At 35.6% G+C, this 4,446-nt stretch overlaps 1 protein-coding gene across 1 annotated transcript; it reads right to left on the reverse strand.

Annotated features, from left to right (window-relative positions):
• Positions 1–2,887: 2,887 nt before the first annotated feature.
• Rsf1 (Repressor splicing factor 1) lies at positions 2,888–3,869 on the reverse strand. Its single transcript, XM_068292265.1, is given in 2 exon segments — positions 2,888–3,815; positions 3,818–3,869. Coding segments are annotated over 2 exon segments (579 nt in total). The 5' UTR covers positions 3,867–3,869; the 3' UTR covers positions 2,888–3,285.
• Between the last annotated feature and the right edge of the window lie 577 nt (positions 3,870–4,446).

Here is a 4,446-nt window from a genome sequence, read left to right on the forward strand (position 1 = left end):
ATTTAGATCGCCAGCAAGTATATAATAATGATTTAGGTTTTGAAGATTAAGTGCTTCAAACACTTTGTTCACCTCGTACTTAAATTGTTCATTGTTATTACCCGATGCTTATTGCTAGACATGGGTATCCAAATAATCGAAGTTTCCAAAAAATTTAATTTGTCTAGTTGACTATTATGAAATTTGCTGAACTTTATGTGGTTATTAACTAAAATGCCCGTCCCACCACCTCTTTAGGACTTAGTTTTGTCTCATTGAGTAGTAACAAATCGGGTTCTTTTTTGGCTAGGAATTTGCTGAGCTCTAGACGTCTATTTAAACTAATAAAAGAGTTTACGTTAAGCATTATTATGTCTACTTCCTTATTATTTGATTCATTGACTAATGGGCTAAGGGAGAATTTATGATTTCAAAGACTGTGTCCAATCTAGCAGATTGTTCATTTAGTTGTTTCTGCAAGTTTTGAAGTTGGTGACATAGGTTTTGAATTGTGTTAAATAATTCATTTAAGATGTTATTTTCGTTAGTTTGAGGTGCTATTAAATTATTGCAATTGTAAGTAGATCCTTTTGTTACACTAGCATAACTTATGTTGGGATTAACAGGTTTTGGTCTTTGGCCTTTTAGTTTGAATTTTGCTTTTCAGCTCCCTGTACCGCCCGCAACCTTTATAGAATGCTGGGTGACCATGCTTTTTGCATAAGACACAGAAGAGTTTTTCTTTTTCATCTGGATTTTTCGAGGTTATCGAGCAGGCACCTTCATGATTTTTTCACATTTCACGCATATGTATGTACAAGAGGTGACAATTGGCAGCGCTATGATAAAAGCCTTGGCAGTTCCTGCATTGGGGGATATCCGGTCTTCCGGTGTAAAGTATATTATCTATGGCTTTCAGTTCCTTGATGTTATTTTCCGGGCTTATTTGTACCATAAATATTGGTAGCACGGAGTTTTCGTCAATTTTTTTGATTTTAAATGCGGTTACTTTTAGGATTTTCAATGTTTCTTTTTCAAATGTTTTTAATTCGGGCAGAATTATTTGTGGGTCTGTATTGCCACCAAATCCTTTCAATAGGAAAGTTCTTGTTTTAACGCACTTAGGTGTGCAGGTAAAGAACTGAGCTTTGGCCTTTTCTAGGTGACCTATAACTTTTGTGTAATCAGCTAGGTTAAAGAGAAAAACGGACAGTTTATTTTTAAATTCTTTGATTTTCAACAGTGAGATTTTAAGGCTTCTCTTTCTTTTATAAGCTTGTTCACAAACACTTGATTTTCGAATTTTTTTATTACACTTTCGTCGCACTCTTCGTCTGCAGTGTCCAGAATAGCGTAATAGTTGTGTTTTTTTTTTCCTTTTCTCTTTACTTTTTCTCGTGTATTTTCATTATAATTATCATTATTAAAAGCACAATCTGCGGGCTGTGATTTATGTTTATATTCACTTGCAGGAAAGAATATTAACGGGGATTGTCAAAATAATAACACAGGCCGACATTTTTGAGGTCATGAAAAAGTGTTTCAAGTTCAATAGGTCTCCTATAGTAATTGGGGGGTGCTGATCACGGCCCTGTACTTAGTTTTTCTCCATCACGTCAGGATTTCGAAAAAAATGCGTTCAAATTATTCAACATGACCTCATTTGCAATATATTTTTCCATGATATAGGCATAATATTGTAGGTACTAAAAACATTATTATTTTATCCTATTAATATATTAGGCTTGGTTTAACAGAAATTTACAAAATATCAAAGAGTTATTTCTTTGTTATAATATCTTACTCTCTGGATATAGTTCTATAATGAGTAAAAATTCAACCAAAAAGTATGCTTTAGGGATTCCAAGTATTGTCTGCTTTTTAATTTTAAAGAATTATGGAACTCTGATGCGTGTAACATATTGTTTATTAGTTATATGTGCAAACAAGAACTAATTTTCTTACACAGAATATTTTAAAATCTGTTAAAAAAGTAGAAAATTTTTCTTTAAACTTTCATTGAAGAAATGGATGTTTTGGGTGCCAATTTAACCTGCGTGGCTGACGGGGGGTATTGCTTCGCAGGCTAGAAAGGCGGGCCTCATGCCCCTCAGGCGTTTCGCTGCCTCTCCAGGCGGCGAAGAGCGTCCATAACTTTTTAGCAAATGTGCAGGCCGCGGACCATTTTCCTTGGCTAGCACACATTATGTTGGCAGTGTTCTCGACCGTAGGTAGTTCCCCAAACGCTTCCTCGAGCTCTGGCCTATATGTATATATGTACATATGTACATGTTTTTGTTTATGCTGTTGAACAGCTATATTCTGAGTTAAATGTTTTTGTTTTGAAAACTTGAAGTTGTCCTCTTTAATGTGGCATATAAAGATTTTCGATATTCTTTATGTCTTTTGAGTTATGGCACAAGCAAATTAAAAAGTTGACCTGTATCAAATAAGCTGTGAGCCACTGTACATACAGTACATACATATCGTGCAGGGGTACAGTAAAACTTTAACAGCGTGTACCTCTTAAACTATTGAAGATATCAAAAAAATTTAAATGCAGTTTTATTTAGTGATCATTTTTAATATATGTATGTACATATATGCACCGCCGTACGGACAGGCAGATGGACATGGCCATTTGAACTCTTTATTCTGGTCGATGTATACATATGTATGTATGTATGTATGTACATACATACAAATATACTTTATGGGGTCCGAAATGTCTCCTCTCCGTTTCAAACATCCGACGAAAAACAAAAACACCCCCCTCTGCAAGGGTAGGCGAATACAAATAACCATTATTTGGAGTCCCTGATTTAAATACGACAAAAAAATTATTTGGAGCCACTGCACGTATTTCAGTGCTTTACGATTTTAACTGTTAAATTGAAACTGCGACTGATTTTGTGAGATGTAAATCATTGGTCAATGCCATATTTTTTATTAAATAAAATCAAATTTTTGAATTTTTCTATCCAAATATGTGACCGAAAGTATTTTGAACTTTTACTTTGTTAGTTATCTAGGGTAATGCATAAGTTACGAGTTAAAATTTCAATCATTACAATTGTTACTAAACTTCTTATATATATATCCGATAGTTCAGTAGGCATTACCAATTTTTTTATGGGATGTGGCTGCAATATACTTACATATTACATACATATGTACGTATATTTAAGCCATTAGATGCACTTTTTTTCCTTATTAATATTTATTTTATTTGTTTAAAAAGCTGATGTATAATTTTATTATTCGTAAAGATGAATAATCGCAAACACATTTTATTTGAGAACTTGATTAGAACCGATGATTTCCAATTGGTGAACGAGATCTAAAGCGGCCCGCTCCTTGTCCACCATTGCGGCCATAGCTAGAACTGGAACTATTACCATGGCGGCTGGCGTCCCTACCTCCACCGTAAATTTCTCGACGACTGAAACCACCACCACCACTGTCTCTTCCACTGTAGCCTCCGCCAGACCGACTAGAAATGTAACCACGCTCACCATGACGACCGTTAGAAGCACTTGATCCTCGCTGTTGCCTAAATCCATTGTTGCTGTTGCTTATACTGTTTCTGACAAAATCACCACGCCTACCACGGTCACTATGTCCACCACGGCGTCCTTGGCGCGGTCGTCCTTTTGATATTTCGACACGCAACTGAGAACCCAAAAGTTCTGAACCGTTTAAAATATCGCAAGCTTTTTCGGCATCATCCCGATGCTCGAATTCCACAAACGCAAAGCCAGGCGGATTAAATGCAATCCATACAGAATTTAGTTTTCCATACTTAGTGAATTCACCTTCCAGATCATCTTTTTTACTTTGTCAGTTAAATTTCCAACATATACTCTCGTACCACGCTGATCACTCATATTTATCAATCTGCGGTAAGAGTTTATATTAATCAATAAATTTAAACAAGACTGCTTGTGTGTACCTCAAATTGTTTATCAGTGTGACCGTGTTTCACTATTCCTGAAAACAATTTCTAGGTAACTATTTTGTAACTGTGACAAGAAAAATATAATGCCATAATACCCGACTCCCACAATAGTCCATCCTCTAATACCATGTCCGCAAACAAAACCAAACACACTAAAAATTAGACTCGATTCCCACTAGATCCATCTCTGAGGAATACTCGGGAGTTTCGGTGGATGTGAAACATCGATTCCCACTAACACAATCCACCATATCCACAATACGTACAAAGTTTGTTATATTTAATACTTTATCTATAGGTCTACGGCCACGCATGTATGTACATTTAAACATAGTCTGTGATTTAGTAGAGACCTACTAAAACCACAATTCTGTTGTGCTCGAGTTCGAACCTCGATGTATGTGGAGTTTTATTGCCCATATTTTTGACAGATTCTATTGAAATAGTTTCAAAGATCATTTCGCTCGGTGACACTTTGACTTGGCTGAGAGAATTTCAGAATTCCATTG

Source organism: Drosophila tropicalis, unplaced genomic scaffold, assembly GCF_018151085.1.
Source record: "Drosophila tropicalis isolate 14030-0801.00 unplaced genomic scaffold, ASM1815108v1 contig_643, whole genome shotgun sequence".
Taxonomy (NCBI): Eukaryota; Metazoa; Arthropoda; class Insecta; order Diptera; family Drosophilidae; genus Drosophila; species Drosophila tropicalis.